The sequence below is a fragment of the Phlebotomus papatasi genome, chromosome 2 (assembly GCF_024763615.1).
Source record: "Phlebotomus papatasi isolate M1 chromosome 2, Ppap_2.1, whole genome shotgun sequence".
NCBI lineage: Eukaryota > Metazoa > Arthropoda > Insecta > Diptera > Psychodidae > Phlebotomus > Phlebotomus papatasi.
This window is the reverse complement of record NC_077223.1, coordinates 57,253,659-57,277,005: the sequence shown is the minus strand read 5'-3', so window position 1 is coordinate 57,277,005 and position 23,347 is coordinate 57,253,659. Positions and strand designations below refer to the sequence as shown.

The following is a 23,347-nucleotide window of genomic DNA, read 5'->3' as shown; positions in this document are numbered from 1 at the left end:
TAGGTGCAATGTTACTTGTCTCTGGGAATTTCAGACGTACAGTTGCACATTGCTGTGGATCCGGGAGTTCTTCCGAAGTTGATGCGTTTTCGATGAAGACTTCAAAGTCCACTTCATCCACGTCTTGTTCCAAATATATTATGTCATTTTTGTTCAGGATAAGATTGTCGGAATCATCGCTATCTTCCGGGCATAATATGAGGATCTACAAGAGTGAAAGGTTATGAATTTACAACATATACGCAGAAGTATCTTATAAATTATCAAAATATTACCTTCTTCAGTCAGTATTGCACTGGGAAATCTCAGCTAATTGATATATCACACAATATTACACGAATAATTAACTATTTTGCGCACACGTAAACAAAAACATGAAACAGTCTAACCTCAAATCTTCGAAAATCCACTAGAGACCGATTCGATGTTTTTTACCTTTAGGGACGATTGGGTCATATATGACCCATGAAAATTATGAAGCTTTCTTGAAAATACCAATAAACTATAAAATTTACTTTGTTGAGAAATATTATGTATAGTTATTATAGTTTCTAGTCCCAAGAGGTTTTTGCTTAAAAAAAAATTAGAAATATTAAAAATATTAGAATTCAAGCACCAACGTGAAAATTTGAAAATTCGGTTTTTTTTAGTTCAATTTTTTTATATAGCAAATAGCTGGAGATTTGCAAAAAATATCCTAGATTCCTACATCTTTCTACTTCGTGATTATGTACAAACATTAGAAAGAAATAACTTCAGGTAGTCAGGAAAAATTATTTTCACTATGGGTCACGGGTGACCCAATAGTTCTTAAAGGGTTAAGGGGTATCCCATAGAATACATCAACGACTCCTTCATATTATCATATACAGGAGTCGTTGAATACATCCACCATTTTTTTGTTTACGTTTCTGCATATGTTGGAAAGGTTATAGTCTTTAGTGTATAACGTCTCTTCAAAAGTATTCTTCAAAAAGATGGATTTGTGCTTTTGAGGACTTTTACAAAATGAGAAACGAAAAGGAACATTTGTAATATGTAATGTTAGCATAATTTTGAATAAATCTAAGTGATGGACTTCCGTAAAAAAAACATTTTGGAACTTTATTTAGATCGTGTCCTTGCTCTAAATAAAGATGATTAAAAGTGACTTTGAAAATTTCGAAATAGGGATTTATTCTTCGAAATATCAATTCCATTTTAAACGGTCTCTAATATTGATGGCTATATTGTGAATGGAAGAAAATTTTTCTATAATAATTGAAGAGATTATTAAAATGTTGGAAAATAATTTTGGAAAAATTTTTTCTAGTACAACAATAACGGAAAAGGTCCTGCAAAAATAGGCAATCTTGTTACAAAAGTTAATTAGCAATCAGTAAAAACCTTTCCCAAGACTACAAAACGTTTCAATTTTAAAGAATTTTGAAACCGGGGAGAGAATCAAGCTCAATAAAATGTGAAGATACGTATGAAGTGCTGAATTCGTTGTTGCACTCGTGCTTTTGAATTCTTACAGACTTTCCAGCACAGCATCAATAATTGCAAATGAGAATACACTTTTTTAGAGACTCTATTTTCCAAAAGTAGCTTCACTGGTATTTTAGGAAAATTCAAAATATGTTGATACCCTTTCGTAAAACAAAGATAATATTAAAGTACTGAAAGTATGTAAGAATATCTGTCGCTAAAAATTCAAAATATAAGCAAAATGTTCGAAATATGCGGAATAATAAATTTCTTGAGATATTTTTTAAATGTTTTCTTAATTAATACATTTCTCATAAGATTAAATAAATTATTACTTTCTAAGTATGAGAAGTGCATGAAGTGCTGAAATTATTGCAGAATTTTCGAGATTGTAGCGAATTTTTGGAAGTGCACAGGGCTATTCCATGCAAATTGTGGAAGTGGCTGGAAGTGGTGTACACATTTTCACCTTAATATCTCCCCCTTGCCTAGTTGCATTCAAAAGTTGCAGCAACTTTTATATGCTGTACTGCATAAGCTTTTTGACTCTGTTCATTTAATAATGCATATGCTTTACACGGCGATAAGCACGAATTTGAACTCAAAATTCTGTGGCAATAAAACAATTTCTCGTATAATATCCTTCATCATTTATTCAATTCACTTCTACTACGAAGATTTTAATTATTATTCCAATTATTTACTGCCATTAATGGCGTGATTTTACTCCATAAAGATGTATCGGGAACCGTATTTAGCTGGGGTTCTTGGGTAATCATCCGGGAGTCCGGGTGTTGCATCCGGGTAGACAACTTTCTCCTTCTTGGGTGGTGCCGGACGTTCACTATCGTGAATCTTTGCTCGGCAATAGTATCCCCAATGAGGCCTTTCGATCTGAAGATTGTCCAGCATACACTTGTCAAAGACACCTTGAGTCTTCCTGCACCTGTGCAGCAAAAATACCAGGTTTATACAGTCTTTTCAGGAGTTGGAACTGTAAGTATCTTACGGTTTAAAGGCGCAATCCGTGCTACTCTTGTCCAGACAATTAGCATATTGGGTAAATTCATCGTGACAGGATTTTTTCACCTTCCGGAAAAATTCCAATGCACAGCTTGTTACTGCCTTTCCCTCCTGGAGACATTTTCGCGGATCCTTAAGCTCCTGACAACATAGCATAAACTCCTATAAAAAAAAATATTAGTATTTTTTAAGACGAATATTTCGTACATTTCATATGAAAACAAAAAGTTGAGGTTATGTGTGACAATCCACAGAAAAGTTACATAATTCATCTAAATATTGCAGAAATTATGTTTTTCTCTCATGAATTTTGATCTTTAGACAATGTGTAAGGACATTTGGTTGGACAAACATAAGAAAATAACTTACATTGTTCTGAAATTCGCAATATTTTCCTAGATGGAAGGCTCCAGCTTTCAGAGCAGGACCCGAAAGATTAACCTCCGGAACGGTTAGTTCCTCTTCCGTTGGTAATTCCACCTTATATGTTAACACCATGATGGTCCAATGTAGTCTTTCTGAGCCTCAAACGTGCCCCAAATTGCACCAAAATTCCAATTTTTCCTTGTTTTTTTCGCACACTCCGATCAGCTGTTACAAGACGGCTCAGATCGCGATGGTAGCGACACCCTTCGCCGGTATTCGCCACCAGAAGTAATACATGTCAATAAACATCATTTTCCGTTCAATTTTCCTACGACGAACATCCTAAAAAAAATTCAGTGATATTTGTTCTGTTTTTCACGCATTTTCTCTTGCTGATTTTCATTAAATTCTGTTAATTATTGTAAATAAGTGTGAGATAGTGTATTATTTTTGGCTGAGTCACATTTTTCATGTGTGAAAAGTGAAGGTGAACTCTGTAAAGAATTGAAGAACAACCTGTTGATTCTTTCGTTGTATTTACAAGGAAAAATTCAGCAAGATTACCTGTAATTGGTTATAAAACCAAAAAAATTGCTCAAAGGACATTTCTAGTTATCAAATTTGGTGAGTTCAATATTTAGAAACCTTAGAAAACTAGTTTTATCAATTGGTAAAGATTCCATCCTGGACGCCATCATTGATCACCAAAAGACTTCAACGTCATTCCTTTTTTTTTCGAATTAATTTTTTAAAGTATAACTCGGCAAAAATTGATTTATTGGTAGGAATTTCTGAGATTTAGTATACAAATCAATCATGACACTCAATCGATCAGAAAAACTGATATTTTTGTTAAGAAAACACAATTGTTTATCGCAAAAACACCAAGTCAATGGACAGCAGACTCGGTTTATTGTCTGGACGCTTTCTCCCAAGAAAGACTCCCTCATATAATCACCACGAAAATGAAATTAATTGCTGATGAAGAGTGAAGGTAATCAATTGATGAAGTAGGTATGAAAAGATTGAGAGAAAACGAGAGGAAAATCTACAGGTTAGTGAGATTCGTGGGAAAATTTTATGGAATCTTCATCATTCGTGATTACTTTTAGTGCCAATAACTTTTGTTATTTTTGTTCAACGTGAAAGAGAAATGTTATTAAAATACTCTAATAAAAGTGGCTAAATGTATACTGGTCAGATTCCCTATTCATATTAATTCCCATAAAATTATGTTCGGCAAATTTTTATTTTCCCTCCAAAAAAAAAAATTATTAACAAATTTAGGATGGATTTCCTGGAGTTTCCATCCACTTTCCTCAGATTTTGTTGCCATTCAAAGAGCAAGCACGAGCTGCATAAATGTTTTTTTTTTAGCATTCGGTCACACCTTGATGCACTCCAATTGGAATGGGATATTGGGGTGGTAGCAGATGAGCGGGAGGGATACTATAAAGTGTAACATGTAACAATTGCAAATTTCAGCCCAATGCACAATTCAAAAGTCAGCGGGAAATGGATATTTCAGCAGACCAAAATTGTCAGGGGCTTACAACTAGGTAATTGAGCGGGAAAGTTTTAGTAGGGGAAGACTTTCAGGATTCGCACACTTATAGTCAAGTGTGCTAATCCGGGCGCTTCGCTATCTGGATCGTTTATGACTAATCCACTTAAAATAATATTTTTATTTTTATTTCCGTAATATAGTCACTACAGTAACATAATATAACTATTCAAGTTTGAGAAAAAGCAAAAATAATATTTTTATCCATTAAATAAGTGATGTAATCGACTCATTTCAATCTTGTGCCAGCTGGGTTCTTCACTAAAAATTTTTTAGTCAGTGATATTTTCGCTTATTAATTGGAAACTTTATTGGTTTTTCCTTGTGGAAAAAGTATTTTAAATCTAAAGGTTTAATTAAAAGTGAATTAGCGAAAAGGCGATCCACTTAGTGCATGCTGACTTATTTCAGTATTATCATTATTTTATAAATTTTCTTTAATATTTTTGATAATTTTTTTTTATATTATGTTTCTGACTGAAACAGTGTATAATTCTATTTATTTAGAAGAAGTAAAAAAGAATTTCATTAGTCCAAAAACAAGTGTTTAAGTGGCACTCTACGGAAAACGATCCAGTTACCCCACCTTACTATATCTATTTTTTCAGGAAATGTCTCACTTAAGACTAGCTAATAAAATATATTGTCTTAGATAGGTTAGATTCATTAAAGAAAAATGGGAAAAAATAGGAAGAGTTCGAAGCCAGAGTGTGTGCGAACCCTGAAAGCTTTCCTCTAGTTTTTTTTTATGTTAGCACATCTTTTAGATCAAGAAACGTTCATGAAATCAAAATTTACATCATTTTTTTCTAAACCTCGAACTTATAAATTCCTATATACAGTGGCGACAAGATAAATAGCACAGTTTCGGATAATGTATGTTTTATTTTTCGAAAAATTATGCTTTTAAATGATGAAAGTAATAATAATAAATGAACTTGTATATAAAATACATTTTGAATATGAAGAAAAACCTGAAAGTTCTATAAAGAAATTTAGTACGATCACAAAATTCTTGAAATGACACATATTAAGAGGACAATATAAATAGCACACCCTATAAGAAGTGATAGTTTTCGGCTTCTACTGCAATTAACAACTGATAAATTCTATTTGAAAATTAAATTTGTATTAATTAGTATTTAGTTAAGTAACTTTTGGAAAAAATAAGCGCTGTATAACGAAGGATTATTAAGGAAATCAAGATTTGGCACTATTCTAATGTGATTGTATTTCATGTAGTATGGATATCTACTTAAAACTATTCCAAATTACTCACATTCGAAATATTTATCTTGTGGTCAATCTTTTCCTTTAAATTCAACAGGATTGAGGTCCTTGGACCGTCCTGGCCATTCCAGAAGGTCAATTTTGTAATGATTAAACTACTTTTAAAAACTCTTGGTAGTGTATTTTTGATCATAACTTGGTTAAAACTTAAAATCCAAATGCAAATTCTTTTCGATGTTGAAGTACAAGTCTTGTCCAAAGATATCCTTTTAAACAAGTTGGCTTACATTGCCTGATATTCCACATACAGACTATACGCCACTTCGGAAAAAGTAACCCCATACTATAAAATCACCACCGTAGACTTTTACGTTCTTAATAATGTATAAAAAACAAAATTCTTAACTTTTTAGACATCTAATATTTTGTTATATCATATCCAATTGTATTAAACAGGAATACATCTATACAAAGAATATTATTCCAGAATTACAGAAATACAGGTCCTTCTGCATATGCTCTTTAACAAAAAACAAACGATAGGTATGGTTTCGTTTGGATACCAACTCGTACGTGTGGCAATACTTCTAAACCGGGTATTTTTACATTATTAACTTTTAATAATGCTCACACGAGTTACTTCTCCAAATTTTGTTCAATTTGTTCCTTTATTTTCGGTATGGCAGTAAAAAACTAAATTTTATTTTACGAACAATCGTAGAATATTCTCTAGAAGTGATTATTATGACACATCACACCGCGCTTTGCTACGCTCCCATTGAACTTTCGAAATTGAAATAAAAAATGTTTCTGTTTTCCTCAAGAAAATTTCATGTTGATCGATTCATTAGCAGAGTCACAAAAAATTGTTAATTTTAGACGTTTTGTCAGATGTTAGCCCTTAAAGACAAGAAATCTATAAGTAATCTGGTTCTAAAACACAAAACACGGGGTGGGGGGCAAAACGTTCCAGGCTTTGCGAAATGCTCTAAATCTTGACTTAGATGCTATACCTAAAAGTACTTTCACATCTTTTACCGTTTCCCGGTTCTGAACCGATTTAAACCGATTCATAAATCAGTCAAAATATTTCACAAAATAGTTTAAACTTAGAGAGTAATAAAAATTATTTTCGAACAAAAATTATTTATCAGTTTATAACCGGTTCATTACCAGTTCACAACCGATTTGAACCGATTAATAAATCACTCAAAATATTTCCCAAAGTACACCTCAGGAGTAATTTAATTGAATTTCATATAAAAATTAGAACCGGTTCAGTTTTGTCGGATTCCAAGACCACATTCGTTTTGATAAATGCGCTTTCTAGGGCCTTTTGAACTTTTGACCATGAAAAACCGTTATTAGGAATGATTCAACGGTATTTTCGCACATGGTCAAATGTCTGACTGTGTAATCTCTAAAACATAACAAAAAATGAAAAAATAATCGCACAACGCGTTTTCGAGCAATCCCAAAAAATACGGTTTTGGACGCGATTCTTTACCCCCAAAATTCAACTCACAATTGAATTTTCACGCATTCCGAGTTGCAAGCTCCCCGAGTTGCACGCATTTCGAGGTCACCTGTAAAGAATCTTAGCTACCATAAGCTTATCTGGGCTTATCACTGGTTTTATAATGTATCAAGAGAAGTTTTTCATAGTAAGACCCTCGTTAGAAACAACTGTATTACTGGGAAATTTTTCCATCATATGGCTATTAGCTAAAACAACTCCTCGCAATGCAAATTTTATCAAATAATTAATAATGCAGAAGATGGAGAGTCGTATTCTTCCCTCATTTTGTTTTCAAATGCGAAACTCACAATTATAAATTCATGTGCTGATTTATTGATTTGCAACTTTACTTGTGCCATCAGATCCATTGAAAATGAAGCTACATTGGTTGTTAGTGGCAAATGCTATGGCACAACAATTGCATCAAATGAAATATTGTTAATTGAGAGAGGAGAAAAAGAGGTGGTGTATGCATTATTGAATGAGATCTCTTGATCACCTTGCAAAGGTAAAAGTATATGTGTTGGACAATCACAGTGTCTCTTACTTCAGTGTTAATTGTATACTTGTGAGAATTGTAAGAAAACAACAGAAAAAACCCGCATTTTGTTCCAAACATTTTGGTGTGAAGTGTTGGGGATAATCTTGGAGTGTCCGTCTCTCTTTTTCTCTTCTCTAAATAAATAAAATCCTTGTTGAAAAAGCATTTCTCATATTACATCTAAATCAACTTAATTGAATAATGTATCCCCTTATCTATTTCCTCGAAAAATTGAGATTGATCATGTAGCTGGGAGTGTATCATTCTCAGCTTCACAAAGTTCTGACCCAATTTCCCAAGCTTACAAACACATCTTATTCATTGATTAACTCCACGAGTTGAGATCTCTCCATTCAGAGTATATCAGTATAGTTCACTGATTAAGATAAATTAGAATGGATTTGAGCGACACAAATGATAATGCCAGTTAAATCGTGTTTGGATGTGCAATATGAGAGGAAATGAAAATCTTACTTAAGAGAAACATACATCAATTCCCGTGATCTCAAACTTTTCTTAAGTCTCTCTATATGCATCTATTCTTAGAACGTAATGGTGATTCTTCAAAACACATCGCGAGTTCCTTATTAAAATCATCGCAATACCCTCAATGTTATTTAAATAGACTCCCATGGAGTTTAATGTTAGCTTCCATACAGACAAAATATTAACCATTTGGAAGTAGGTACATTAAATTGGATAATATTTCCTATACATATAAAAAAAATCTGGTGGGAAAATATTCACCCAAAATATTTATGAACTGTGATCGTCCAAGTTTGTTTGCACAATTAATTACCGTAGAAAAAATTATGTAATTAAATTTAATATTTACTTTTAAATGTGACAGCATTTGATTGCACAAACATTAGATATAATATTTTGATCATTTTCATGGCTCGATTGAACAGTGTATGTTGTTTGATTTGGTTGGTCATCGAAGAAATGGGAAATAATGCAATGGAAAGTCACTGTAAGCACTTTGTTCATATTGCAAGAAACCCGGCTGTAAATTTAATAACTATCGCTTACTATTTGTAACAGGTTGAAGTTATAGTGTATGCTATATTGAGTTTTTAAAACGTAATAGGGGGAGGTGGGGCTACTTTGAGCTGTGGGGCAAAATTGTTATACGACTTTTTCGCCTATTTATAAATGAAGCTAATCCTTACAATTATTTTTTAACTGCTCGAACTCCAAGAGAGAGCAGTTTTCACAATCGACTTTTTTTTTCAACTTTGCAAAATTCTAGCTGCTAAACGGTAAGAGATATTGACTTCCGGTCTTCGGTGACCCCCCACAATGTCAATACATTCTATCGAACTAACTTACCCAAATTACCCCCCACCCCTTCATGCGCTCCCTATCCCCCAAAAATAGGCAAAAAAATTTGTTTTTCTAATTTTAAAAATAATTGGCCCTGACGATTTCCTTCATTTTTGGATATGTTATGGAGGTAGTCCAGCTGAACATTTCGTCCTTAGACACCTATCACCGGAAAAATCGCCATCTTGAATTATTCAAGGTCAAAGGTCAACTACCCTAGAGGGCCTAATTTTCAACGGATTTGGACAAATTTGGACATTTTTGAAAGATCTTTTAATTCTGAACCCGACTGCATCGGTCACAACCGGTGATGGATCGGGAAAGTAACGGTAATAGCCCTATTTTAAAAATACTGTTTTTCGCACTTTTTCAGTCTTCTGACCCATTTAAAAAATCAACGGTAAGAGATATCAACTTCCGGTCTTCGGTGACCCCACCTCAAATGACATTACCTCGAACGTAATTTTTTTGTTTTTACCCCCTCCCCCTTCATGCTCTCTCTATCCCCCAAAAATGGCAAAAAATGAGGTTTTTCTAATTTAAAAAAAAAATTGGCCCTGACGATTTCCTTCATTTTTGGATATGTTATGGAGGTAGTCCATCTGAACATTTCGTCCTTAGACACTTATCACCGGAAAAATCGCCATCTTGAATTATTCAAGGTTGAAGCTTAATTTTCACCCGATTTGTTCAATTAATTAATTAAAAGATTAATGATTTTTTGAGACCCTCTTCTTGAACAATTTTCAACTTCAAGATGGTTTTGTGGCGATTTATAGACAAATTTAATTCGACAATAATTTTCTATACATCAGAAAGCTTGCGAAAAGGTATATAAGGGAGAGCTCTTTCTCGGGAGTTCGAGCAGCTCGCAAAGCCTCGGACGCTTTGCCACCCCTTTTTAGATCCACAATTATTTTGTCTATCCAAACCGCATCATGTTAAATCCCAGTTTCCATTAGAAATATGCGACAAAATCGTATAACAATGTAGCGCCACAGCTCAAAGTAGACCCATCTCCCCCTAATGCCATTATAAATTAAATGAAAATCAAATATTCATCAATAAGTTTTTTTTATCATTTATATTTTGATTTAAAACGGAGATTAGACATACACTGAGAGAAATCTGAAAAAGTTAAAATAACCTTCCGGAAATGTTTACTTTACCCTGCAGTATTGATCCAAAATCGGTGTAAATATTGTGCGTTTTAGGTGTATTAAGGGTTAAATTTACCCTTTTTCATGTTAATTTTACCCCTAAAAAGGTGTAAAATTAACATAAAAAATGTTGATATATTTTTACACCTAAAAATTGTTAAATTTATGAGAAAAAAAGTTAATCGCACCTCCGTTTTTTTCTCAGTGTATATATAAGTTTATCTTTTTTTCTTTTAAATAATGTTTAATACATTTGAAAAGTAATTAAAATATTGAATTTGTTTTATGTCAGATACCTTCTTAAAGAAAGTTCACCGTGTTGTCTATATAAGACACTATGTTTCAAGAGTTTCTTGACCTTCCGGAACTTTTCCAAGAGCCTTTCCCCGCGTATACCTTCGTACAAAGGAAATCTTTCATTTTCTCTAGTAAATGATGAAAATGAAATTAATGAAATTTTGAGAAACATAACAAGTGTCCGACATGTTGTAAGGCACATAACTGAACTGGTGGTGAGCCGACTACAAAATGTTAATTTTTATACACGAAAAACGTAATCCACCCTGAATTTTCACTGTAAATCTAAAAAATCAAATACTGTTCATACAGATTTATAGAACGTCAATAGGAAACTTTTTTGATAGAAAAAAACCAAGAAAATTTATTTCTGCTTTGCCTCAGTCAAACACGACTAAAGTGATCTGTTACATTTTCAATAAAACTATTCTTAATGAAGTTATAATAAAACAATATTTAAACTATATTAACACGATATTCCAAAAATTAAATATATTCAAGAAAAACACTATTCATTAAATATTCGAAGAAAAATTCCTAATTTTAAACAATTTAATTGTAGTGTCCGAAGTTTCACATAAATTACCCGATATTTCCAAGCACGGGATCTTAATAATGGTGCAATACGGAAGACCGTTTGGTCTTGGGCGGGTGAGATCTATGACTTGACTCTCACAGTTGTGAGTTCGAGTCCCACCAGGTGCAAACAACTGAGTGTCTAGAAAAAAAGGTTTTCATATGGAATAAAACGTAATAGGGTAAATGTGCCAAATTTCGGAATAGTTGCATGCAAGCGCCAAGGTCTCAAGTTTTAAATGCAATATTATTAATACAAATTGAATATTTTTATTACTTCTTCTTAAGGAGTGTTGCTTGGAGCTTTGTAGACAATTTATCGTCTTTATTTACTCTAAAATCATTCTTAATACATTTTAAAATAAATAAAAATGTTGACATAGCTTGGTGCCTTATTTCGGCCACCTTCATTCTCATTGTTCTTTGCCCATCGGGAATTCTTCCAATATCTTTTTCACGTCATCTTGTTTGTCGAAGCTACATTTTTTGTTATTCTTTTACATTGTATAATCCCTAGAGTATGTAAAAACCAAAAATTCATGGAAATTCGAGGAACAAAAAATGTGGCCGGAATTGCAAGCTGGCCGGAATTTGGCACACTTACCCTACAATGCACCGCCTTTGCTCAAACAACTCCGGGAACAAGGAAGAAGCATCCACATTACGGGAAGGCGCTCCTGGGCGGTCTACAATTAACTTAGCAGATTCTTGCATTACGGGATATAAAATTATAAAAAAATGGTTACTGGTTACCTTCTAATACTATATCTCCATACGGTTAATAATAACTTCAAAGCTGTACGAAATTTAGTGCAGTCTTCCTAGAATCTTGGGAATGCAGAATTTTAAAATCATATCAGTTGTTTTATTGTCAACGGTTTGCGTCCTGTGATTTCAAATTTCAACTTCAAATGGCTCTATCTTCTAATAAAAATTGACTAAAAGTACTAAAATAAAATTTTAGGAAGAAATGCTTCGTTTGGTCTGCTGGGAACATCAAAACGTCCCATTAATGATAAATGTATAATATTTTTTGTGATTGCAGAAAAATTTGCATTTACAATTTATGGAAAATATTGATTATCACCCGATATGATTGGCAATAGCGGAAAAAAAGGAAGAGACGTAATCATAGACTCAATAAACACGATAGGTTAAACACGATGTGACTTCTATTTCGAATGATGAGGAAAATTGCTGTGTAAATAGATCGTTTTTGCATATCTCCATGGAAAGAGAATGAGACAGTGTGTTGATAGCGTAAAAAATCCGCCTCTTTGACGATTATTCTCCAATATTGAGCAAAAATTCCAAGAGACATAGATAGTTGAAAATTGTAATTGCGAAAATTCATGTGGTGAGATAGAGAGAACGAGTTGGAAGGAAATTGCGACTTGCAAATATATTTCTCCCACCATTCAGATTCATTGTGGACAATTAATAAACATTTTCTTCAGTCGAGTACTGTTCAATTGCGACTTTATATGCATTTTGATGCAGTAAAATACTATCCATCTCAAGATGATCTATCTTTAGATATTTATTGAGCAAAATTCCGAAAAACTTTTCTCAATGTTCCTCCTTGTTCTTTTTTTTTCTAGAAATAAAAACACGTGCGGTGTAGAACACGAAAATTTAGAATATTGAATGTCTAATTAAAATGGTTTCTAACTGAAAAAATAAACGTTCAATAGGGGACTATTAACTTTCTGCCAGTCACTTGTGATTTTGCAGAATTCTCTGTAAAAGCAGACACGGTCTTAGCTGAAAAAAAAACACCATTTCTGTCCAAATAAATATTTGAGACTCTCAGCAGAATTCCCCGGAAAAATATTCTTTTAACCTTGTGAGTGTCAATAAATTTAATATATATACTTATATTTATATATATTTATCATCAATTAAACTCTTTGATAGAATTTTTATTGCGCGAATGAAAAGGGAAGAGCAGTGTATAAAATCAATTTGAAGTTATATGTAGATTTTAACTTACCGCCCATATTCAGTAAAATTCTGAAATCCTAAAATTAAAAAAAAAACGTTTTTAAAATTATTTTTGTTTTTTTTTTCATCTATATCTATCACCCGTTTTATAATCGGTCATCTGTTTTATAACCGATTATTTGTAACCGGTCAAAACTATCACAAAATACCTACATGATGAAGGCATTAACGTTATGAACTCAGTACCCCAAAGCCCAGACCTTTCATCCCATCGATCAAGTCATTCGTCTTTGCTAGAAATTAAAATTGCCGCTCAAAAACCTCATTGTTTGAAAGTTTTGAAGCAGATTATATATCTTGAGTCCTGGCGTCTTATCACAAAAGACGAGTGTAGAAAGCTTGATTTTTCCATTCCTGAATGAATTGCTGAATTATATAGCAAAACCATTGAAAATATTAAATATTAGTGAAGACCGTAACAAACTTTTGATCGATGAAGTGTTGTATTATTTTTTTAAAATAATTTTATTAATAATAAAAAATTCAAATTATTTTTTTCTAACCTAATAGTTAAAAAGTATAATATCCATAGAATGCAATAGAATGAAAAACTGATTTTTTTTACAATATTTGCAGTAGTTTATTTACAATTTATACGCTAGAAACAAGCACCGTAACAAACTTATGATTCCTGTTATATTATGAAAACGATTCTCAAAATTTTTCCCTAAACTTTTGGGTATGATTTTGAAAGTATTTCATAATATCCGCTCCCAGAAAATTTATCATCCTAAATTTTCTAAAAGAGTCAAAGTTAAATCATGCTATACAAAATTTATTACTCAACATCCCGTAATTTTTTATATGATGAAAATCAAGACGATTTCAAAGTGCAAATAGGCAAAAATATTGTTTTCGATATTTTCTCTTCGATAATGAAAAAGAACAATTTATTAGTTATTCGTAATCAATGAAAAATAAATATAAAAAACATATCAAAATTGAAGGAGAATTTACGGAAACAAGGAGGATATTTCCAATGCGGATGAAAGCGCGAGAAAAAAATAATTGCTGGAGAAAATGATGAAAAGTGGACAATTAAAGTTGATTTGAGAGCAAAAGCGCATTAGAAATAAAAGGTGAGATCGAGAGGTACAAAAGATGCAAGAAAACATCATCCTCGTGATTGAGAAATGTGTGCAATTTTCTAAATTTTTCCAACTTGCAAAAGAAAATCATGCACCTGAGTCCCGGCTAAATATGAAGATCTTCGTCATGTAAATTACCATGCAATTCCACTGTTTTTTTTTTAATTTTATTATCTTCATCCGTCAAGACTTCTCCTTTGATATCCACTTCGACGGAGTCAACTAGAGAGACAATTTCCCCTAAGAAAGCATAACAATTTCTCACACACTTAAGACCAACATACATTTATGCTTTGGTATGTTGAACACCTTTTTCGAGAGAAATTGAACTTCACGCACGTTAGAAAGTGAAAATAAGAGTTTCTTAATAATGCCATAACTTTTTTTTCATTTCTTCCATCTACATCTTTCTCTTTGACTTTTCAAATAAAATATCCAGATAAATCAGCAGATCAAGAAGTTCAAGTATATAAAAGATATATATTAGAAAAAAAAACAGCGAGAAAAATCTTTCAAAGAATTTTTTTTCCTTTACTACTCAACAATTAATTTCCTCAAACAGTTAGAAGAGATGGTAATGCTTTAAAGAGAAAAAAATCCATAAAATGTAATTAACCTCTTCTTGCAATAGCGCACAAAAAGTAATTGAAACTTTAATTGAATAATTTAATATAAAAGTGCTGAAAGAATCGTGCCTTGATCCCCTTAAAAGAGCATTCCAATAAATTCATGAGTCTCTTTTAGTAATAGGTATTTTGCAAATGAATGTTGATAGGAGGGATAGAGGATCACTTCTTACTAATTAAATTATGCTTATTAATTAAATCTTAAGCGGTCTTCAGTCTAGTGATTTAACCTATTTCTCAAAGATTTTCAATTTCTACTCTATAGGAAATTATAGAAATTTTTCAAAATTTTGATAAAAGAATTGCATTCAATACACTATCTAAGGTATAAATTTTCTCTGTTAAGAAATTAGATAGAACAGTTAAGCCATAAGGATAAACCTTAGGTTTACCAAGCACTTTATCTTAAGCCTCAAACAGACTAGACTAATGGCCTGTATACACGCTAGAGCAATTTATGTCCATATTGAAGGAAATTCCTTACGCATGTGTAGGAAAAGCAGAAAAACTCTTCAATATGGACTTATATTTCTCTAGTGTATAGGGGCCATAAGGTTGACCATCGAAAATATTTAGCCGGTAAAATTTGGCGATAAAGATCAGTCCAAATGATTTCGCTTTGAAAGTTTAAGATTGGGGATTAGAGGATATTTGCGTAAATATACTTTACATGATCCTTTATCACTAAATTCACTAAATTGTATGAGATAATATTATCGAGGATCAACCTGAATATATGGGGTTTACAGGGTTTACACTCCTCTTGTGGATATTGAACATTGTGTAATTCCTTTTGCCCTTAAAAGCTTTAATAGTATGTGCAATAGGTTAGTTTATTGCCCTAAACAGACTAAGGGTGTCTACACATTGTAAGAAGTTTTCGTCAAAAATTGCTCTTTTGAAGGAAATCGTCCGCACTGTTGTAGGTAGAAACGTCAAAATTCTGTCAAAAATGCGATTCTTGACGGAAATGGCACCCAATGTGTAGAGCCCTTAACAGATTAAAATCAAGAGAGGGTTTAGTGGGAAACTGATGAAAATGTTGTATAATTATCAGTTTGATTATAAGTATGTTAAGTCGTCTTTCAGCTTAAGTATAGGATTGTCTGTAAATTTTTTTAGACGAAGATAGATATTTGTTAGAGACCAAATAGACTGATCATCCAAGATGTTTACATTCACACTTCACCTCCCTATAAGGTGAATCACTAAATGGATTTTTTAGGTTATGGGTCAAATTTCTTCCGAAACACATTCCGAAGAATAAGAAGAAGAATGAAAAAATATCATTTGACAATTCCGAATAACTACTGTGATTCTCTTTTTTTCACAGCTATTGTAATCGACCGATTTGATCAATTGTCAATTTGTTAATAGTACGGAATATTTCTGATTTCATAAAATTACCTTCATAAAACACAATTCTCAACAAAAACAACATTTTTTAAGCAACTTATACTACGGTGCGACTCTGATACCTTTCTGTGTTGTAAAAATGCTGGATTATTTTTGCTGTGGGTGTGTCGTTTGGTCACAAAATGATTACACCCAGGATTGTTTTGAGACCCTTAGGAAGAAATTTACAGGTAATTAGAGGATTTGCTTCGAATGCTGCAACAGAAAAGACTTCCGTGTATGACGGATCAGCGTAAAATGATGAATTTTAGGGGATTCCTGCTGCCTGTTCAGTGTAAAGATTTTGGTATTGTTGCATTACGCAAATACTACAGGAGGACACAGGCATCGATCTTCGATGCCTTCTACATGCTTTAGACCTAAGTCAAAGGAACTGCTGCCATTGAGTGTTTGGAATTCATCAGTACAGCGAGTACAGCAGACATTGCACATTTGCGACATGTTAGTAGGAACGTGGTATTTTTAATAATAAGAATCATAGAAGTAGAGCTCCCACGGGTTGGATTTCATGCGTTGCGTACGTTTAGGTAACGTTCGTTGCGTACGTACATACGCTAGGAAAAAAATGTTTTGTTATACGCTTAGTGCATTAGTGAAACTATTGTTATTTGAACAGTTCTTAAAAATTTGCGTTCAATATACGATTATTAATATGTCTAACACCAAAAGGATTTAAAGGTCAGGTAACTTATTTTTTATAGTTCATCTTTTTTTTATTTTTCTTGGAGAGCACTGTAGCAGACCAACAAAACGATCATTGATAAAGCACGTAACTAGAATTGGTCTAACGATGATTCATATTCTCACATTTATAATGGTATTAATAGCATGTAAGTATTTATTTAATTTTTATTAAGGAAATAAAAATAAAATAAATACTTACGTTCTCAGACGATAATTCATAATGTCGAAACAAGTAAAAAAACCATGTATCATGTCTTTACAATAATTCGTAATGTCGAATATCGACATTATGAATTATCTTCTATCATAATAGCACTTATGTATTTATTTTATTGTGGCAAAAAACAAATGGTCAGTAAAAAGTCAAAAGTAGTCAGCAGAAAATCAAATTTGATCAGCAAATAATTCAAAATAATCAACAAAAATTTCCAATTTCGTCAGTAAAAAGTTAAATTTGGGCAGTAGAAAGTTAGAGTTGGTCAGTAAAAACTTCTAATTGATCAGTAGATATATTCGAGTTGATCAGTAAAAAATTAAAAATGGTCAGTAAAGAGAAGATATGGTTAGTAAAAAAATAAAAAAGAACAGTAAAAATATTCGAGTTGATCAGCAAAAAATTAAAAAGGAGCATTAAAAAATAAAAATTAATCAGCAAAAAATTAAAAGAGTTCAGTAAAATATTAAAAGTGGTCAGTAAAAAATAAAAATCGGTCAGTAAAAAATGAAAAGTGTACTACACAGTAAATAACTAAAAGTGATCAGTAAAAAATGCAAATTGATCAGTAAAAAATACAAATTGATCAGTAAAAAATAAAAAACGAGCAGTAAAAGATAAAAATTGGTCAGTAAAATATTAAAAGTGAACAGTAAAAAATTGAATGTGGTCAGTAAAAAATTAAAAGTGGTCAGTAAAACATTAAATGTGGTCAGTGAAAAATTAAAAGTGGCCAGTAAAAGTTATGAGTGAGTGGTCAATAAAAAATTAAAATTGGTCAGTAAAAAAATAAAATCGGTCAGTAAAAATATAAATTGGTCAGCAAAGAATAAAAAGCCAGTGATAATCCTAAATCTGTTTATAAAGGTGTATTTCCTTCGAGATCGAGAATCTTCGTTTTTTTTTATTTTGTTTTTTACACTTTTGTTTTTCCCAGTTTTTTCTTTGGAATCTCTGTCTTCGGTAACTTTTGTTTTTTGAAAACTTTGTCTTTGGAAATTTTGTCTTTTATACATTTTTCACAATTTTCATAAATTTTGTCTGTAACATTTCGTCTGTGCACAAGCATATTTTATAACTTTCCAAAAATTTCCCTTTTGTCAAAAAATTTCCATTTGCCCCAAAGGACGAAACTAAACACCTCCCAAAAACAAGAAAATTTTGTTTTGTCCCAAAGGACGAAACTAAAAATTTCCCAAAACGCAGAAAAATTTCCTTTGCTCAAAATGACGAAACTAAAAATTTCCCAAAACAGAAAATTCTCCTCTGCCCTGAAGGGAAATTTTCAACTTTTTTTATTTTTCACTGATCGCTTTTTATTTTTTGCTGATCAAATTTTATTTTTTATTGCTCAATTTTAATCTTTTTAATGACCATATTTTATTTTTCACTGATTTTTGCTGACCACTTTTTATTTTTTACTGACCGCTTTTGATTTTTTCTGATCAAATTTAATTTTTACTGCTAGTTTTTAATTTTTTACTGACCATTTTTTTTTCACTGATCACTTTTTAATTCTTTGCTGATCACTTTTTAACTTTTTACTGATCATGTCGAATATTTTTACTGCTCGTTTTAAATTTTTTGCTGACCACTTTCTGCTTTTTACTGGTCATTTTTAATTTTTTGCTGCTTTTTTTTAAATTTATTTAATGATCATTTTTATTTTTTTGCTGACCAAATTCAATATTTTTACTGTTTATTTTTAATTTTTCACTGACCACTTTTTATTTTTACTGACCACTTTTTGTTTTTTACTGATAATTTTTTATTTATTACTGATCATGTTTTATTTTTTACTGATCACTTTTTACTTTTTACTGATCATGTTTAATTTCTTGCTAACCACTTTTCATTTTTTATTGACCGCTTTTAATAAAGTACTGCTCTTTTTTTATTTTTTACTGATCTTTTTAAACTTTTTGCTAAATTCTTACTGCGTAAGTATTTATTTTGTAATATATTTTTCTTTTATTGAGTTATTTTTCTTTTTCTTATTTCAGATTCTCAAGGATCTTCGAAGAGAACTACTGCAGACCAATAGGAAGATGATTAACAAAAATATCGAGATGTCTGCAAGTGCAAGTATATGTAGAGACAACTGATATATACATAAATGTAAAGAAAGAAATAAAGTCGTTCATAAATTATCTTCTTTTATTTAACTTCGACTTTCGACTCTTTTAAAGTTCAAGGTAAATTTTTCCCTTGTCTTCACGTACGCGTTCACCCAAATCTCAAAATCCTATTTTCCTAACGACCCCCTTGACTTTCTTCAGAATTTTTTTCTCGCGAAACTTAAAGAAAATCATTAAATGTGTTTAATTTTAGACTAGAGTATATGTGATTCGAATATCTTTCATTTTTTATCCATAAATTTGTACCCAGTTTGTATATAAATTAAAAATGAAGGGAGAATCACACCACGCATAAGCTATAGCAACCTTACTCTGAATTTTTATTTGGCGCCATCCGAAATTTCGGATCCCGCCAAACCTGAGTAGTCATTTTGATGACATACTGTGATGGCGCTGATTTTAGTGATTCACCTTATAGGGAGGTGAAGTGAGAATGTAAACATCTTGCTGATCATCGAGAATGTCTAGTTTATAAAATTTGGCAGTGAAGATTAGATAACGGAATTTTATGCAAAGACCTCTAAACGATGATCCTAACCCCTTAATGTATGAGAGTTTAGGATAAATCTTCACTGCCTAATTTTACAGGCTATAAATAATCTCGAAGATTAGTCTGAGTTTATTTCGGCTCTTACTCACATGAATTATGTCCTTAACGTGAATTTTCCTTATTCCAAGTCTGAATTTAATTATAATAATAATAATAATGCTGACACAACATTCCATGAAGGAACAAGGCTTTCCCGCAAGGGGATTTTTCTAGACACGCATTATTATTCTTTCTTGTACGGGATGAGGTTGTCATTCCCATGCCCGTGGAATCAAGTGCAGTGAAGCTCACTGGATGCAATCCGAACACCTTTAACGCCAGAAAAATTCCTGGTGACCTAAAGGGGATTCGAACCCGGGACACTTGCATCATAGAGCGAGTGCTCTACCACTTAATCCATTGAGTGCCCTCTGAGTTTATTACGTTTTCGAAATTTCTATTATCCAATACTCTGACATATCAAGTGTATTTTTTAAGTTTCACGTCAATTACAGTAAAACTTTAAAAGATAAGAGCTCTTGTAAATTTCTGGCATTAGGTTTGGCTGAATGGAAAGAAGGCTGTCGCCAGATTAGAGGTTTAGTCCAGTTTTCTTTTTTTCTAAATCTGTTAAAATCAATTGTTCTTATTAATGCACTGAGAAAAAAGAGGGTTCGATTAACTTTTTTTTCCTCATAACTCTAACACTTTTTAGGTGTAAAAATATATCAACATTTTTTAATGTTAATTTTACACCTTTTTAAGGGTAAAATTAACACGAAAAAGGTTAACTTTAACCCCCAATACACCTAAAATGGGTAATATTTACACCGATTTCGGATCAATACTGCAGGGTAAAAATAACTTTTTCGGATTTCTCTCACTCAGTGTGCTTGCGATCTCAGATTTGAAAATTAGCCTATACCGTTGGAAGGTCAGAAAATCTTAAATAACAAGCATTTTATTTTTTTATAATCCTAATCTATCTTAATTATTCTTAATATTCAATACTAGTCAAAATTTTTCAAAAAATCTTGACTAACAAAAATTTAACATAGTAAACTAAGTCTCAGGTCTAAATCTGAAATTCGTATTAAGTCTCAATCTGAAGCCCATATTTCACTGCACCTTACAAATTACTATTAATATCATGTAAATACCAATTCGCGGGTGAATGTTGTAGCTAAAATGAACAAATGAACATTTTCTCACAAGTTTTTTGTTAAATTTTGGAAATTCTTCAAGTTGTCTTAACTACGCCGCTTTGCTAATTTCAAAAGAATAATTTCGCAATTTGCAATATTGTATGTGAATTGATAGGTGATTATTTTTAGTTTTTCGCACAAACATACTTTGGGAATTGTGTTTAGTGCTTAACAATAATTTTTGTTAATTAAGCCTGCAAAATGTCCATTTTCGTGGGATTTCTCTTTGAATATCTGCAGATTAATGGGAAAAATATTGTAATTACAGTCAGGGTAATAGAAAAGTTTCTTGAAAAATACTGCAAGCTACTACAACCAGTAGTTGGATTACATTTTGCTACCTAATAAAAACATATGATTCCTCTTCGATGTCAATTAAAATTAAATATTACTGGTGGGAGGAAGAATTGTAAAAAATACAAAAAATAAATAAATTGAAAGACAGGTTCTCTTTCCTCTTTCTCCTCACACTATTTACAACATTATGCAAATATTTGAAATTCCCTCAGCAAGGCACACAAGACAAACACTTTAACACATATGAGACAGATGACGACAAAATTTATATTTCAAACATTTTGTCACATTTTGTGAAGATGTGTGGTATAATTAAGCTAGAAGGCATAATTGTTTGCTTATAGCGCAAAATTCGAGATAAAGAAATATATAATAAAGTTGTCTCTGTGTTGAAAGAGACACTTTTTTCTTACTTAAAAAATATTGTTATCATGTTTAACAGACTGCGCATTGAATTTTCATATTCCATCATCTTCTTTTTCTCTCAAAATTTTGTCAACATGCTCTGTGATGTATGTGAGATTCCCGAAAAATAATATTTTTGCGCATTTTGCCACTGACTCATGAAATTTTATTTACTTAAAACGTGGAAGCTGGTGCAAATAGAGAAAGACTCAAACATCAGAAAACAGATAATTTTTCATAATTCTCTCTTTATTTCCCAGAAAAACCTCTCTATAATATATGGGAGTATTTTTTTTTAAAGTGTGTAAAAAAAAGGCTTGAAAATGCAGTGTTGGCTAAAAATCACACGATCTTCGTGTCTCTCTCGTCGATAGAATCAAAATATAATGCGCATTGCTCTTGCATAACACAATTGAGAGGCTTCACATACAATTGCAAGTCTGCATAACAGTGGAAAACCGTTTGGAATTTGCGTTTTCCTCTCTAACAGAGCACAGTGTGAAAAGTCGGGCTTTTGCAAAATTAGGAACTTTTATTCATAAATATTAATTCACTCAACTACATATAGGTTGCAAAAGCCTTCTCTTATTCTGTAAGAAAGTAGTGGCTAAAGATCAAAAGGATTGTTTAAAAACGTATCAGGAAAAATATTTGTCGAAGAAAATTTATAAAAGTACTCTAGGTGACAAAATATATTTAGTTCAAGAATTCTGTCAATTTTCCTTAATCAAAACTTAATGCATTTCAAAACCTGCCTAATACCCTAGACACACTTACGACTTAAGCTAAGAAAGGGCTTAACGTATTTACAATCAAAATAATGATTATATTACATTTCCATAAGTTTCTGACTAATCTGTCTCTCAGCTTAAGCCTTAAGAAATGCCTTAGTTAGTGGAACATTGATGGGAATTTAGTTAAATCAATATTTTAATTATAATTAAGTTAAGCAGTCTCTCGGCTTAAGTCGTAAGTGTGGTTAAGGCATAAAATACCATAGAATTAGGGCCCAAATAGACTCAGACTGATTTTCGAGACTATTTAGAACGTAAAGTAATAAAACTATAAAACGTGTTCAAAAATAGTGCATTTGTTACATAAGTTTAATTTTGTAATATAAATAATTAAAAATTTGAAACTTTGAGCCTCTCTATCTAGATAACTGCCTGACCTAGACCAGAACATAAATAGAATCTGAAAAGGTTTTGACATTAGCTACAACATATTAAAATTTTAACCCAATCGGAGAAGCTTAAGGTTTTGACAGTTATTCAAAATGGCATACAGAAACGTCAAATCAAGATGGCGACCACGTCATCTTGTAGTGTAAATCTCGTGCATCTTACTTTTAGTAGTGAAGACCTTCATTGTAGTTTATTATTAGAAGTTGTTGCTTTTTTAGCATTTATTAAAAAAAATCAAAGTTACTTGGACCTTATCATTTTTGACATTCAAAAAAAATTAAATTAAATGCATTCATTCATTCATTTTCAACCGCTTATCCCTATTGGGGTCGCGGGCCCATGACATCCAAATTAGCAGCCCATGCTTGTCGATCCTCCGCCACTTCATGAAGTTCGATCCCAAGGCGTTCCAAGGCAAGATTCTGAATTTGATTCAGCCACCTTGTCCTAGGTCTGCCTCGAGGTCGACGCCTTCTCACAATGGC

At 32.0% G+C, this 23,347-nt stretch overlaps 2 protein-coding genes across 4 annotated transcripts in view; one reads left to right on the top strand and one right to left on the bottom strand.

Annotated features, from left to right (window-relative positions):
• Nucleotides 1-2,103: 2,103 nt before the first annotated feature.
• LOC129801865 (NADH dehydrogenase [ubiquinone] 1 alpha subcomplex subunit 8) lies at nt 2,104-3,135 on the bottom strand. Its single transcript, XM_055847256.1, has 3 exons — nt 2,863-3,135; nt 2,480-2,655; nt 2,104-2,416 (listed from the first exon to the last, which is right to left on the bottom strand). Exons 1-3 carry the CDS (start codon nt 2,989-2,991, stop codon nt 2,194-2,196), a joined length of 528 nt encoding a protein of 175 aa, XP_055703231.1. The 5' UTR covers nt 2,992-3,135; the 3' UTR covers nt 2,104-2,193.
• A 17-nt stretch (nt 3,136-3,152) lies between these two features.
• The window catches only part of LOC129801862 (PTB domain-containing adapter protein ced-6), a 59,801-nt gene continuing 39,606 nt past the window's right edge, over nt 3,153-23,347 (top strand). Inside the window, exon 1 of one of the 3 annotated variants that reach the window (XM_055847250.1) lies at nt 3,153-3,483. The gene's annotated coding sequence lies outside the window, so the exon portion shown is untranslated. The remainder of the gene's footprint in view (nt 3,484-23,347) is intronic. The other 2 variants (XM_055847248.1, XM_055847252.1) reach the window with 2 other exon arrangements.